The sequence below is a fragment of the Apaloderma vittatum genome, unplaced genomic scaffold, assembly GCF_000703405.1.
Source record: "Apaloderma vittatum isolate BGI_N311 unplaced genomic scaffold, ASM70340v1 scaffold19394, whole genome shotgun sequence".
NCBI classification, from domain to species: Eukaryota; Metazoa; Chordata; class Aves; order Trogoniformes; family Trogonidae; genus Apaloderma; species Apaloderma vittatum.
Genome location: NW_009714567.1, coordinates 488 through 767, shown reverse-complemented (window position 1 = coordinate 767; position 280 = coordinate 488). Strand labels below are relative to the sequence as shown.

General features: G+C 66.1%; 1 protein-coding gene across 1 annotated transcript in view; it reads right to left on the bottom strand.

Moving 5' to 3' along the window:
- Window positions 1-278, bottom strand: part of APCDD1L (adenomatosis polyposis coli down-regulated 1-like) — a gene marked incomplete at its 5' end in the record, with an annotated part of 3677 nt that extends 3399 nt beyond the window's left edge. Inside the window, 2 exon segments of the mRNA XM_009868823.1 lie at window positions 8-179; window positions 181-278. Of these exon segments, the coding sequence (XP_009867125.1) occupies window positions 8-179; window positions 181-278 (270 nt within the window).
- Between the last annotated feature and the right edge of the window lie 2 nt (window positions 279-280).

The window sequence follows — 280 nt, the reverse complement described above, 5'->3', positions numbered from 1 at the left end:
AGAGGGCTCCCGGAGCCCAAGTGCGCCCCGGGGGCAGGAACCCGCTGCAGCCCTCGCCGGAGGTCTGGTTGATCCAGGAGGCCACCTCCTGCATGGCTTTCTGGCTGTGGAAAACGATGCCCACTTTGTGGAGGTGGTAGTCGGCCTCGGTGGCCCCGCGGGGGGTCCCGGAGGCCTGCCAGCCGCAGCTTGCCCTTGATGACCAGCGAGTAGGAGGGGTCCCGGCAAGAGGGGTCCCAGTAGTAGAACTGGTAAGCCTTGAAGAGACGGTTGGCGTAGA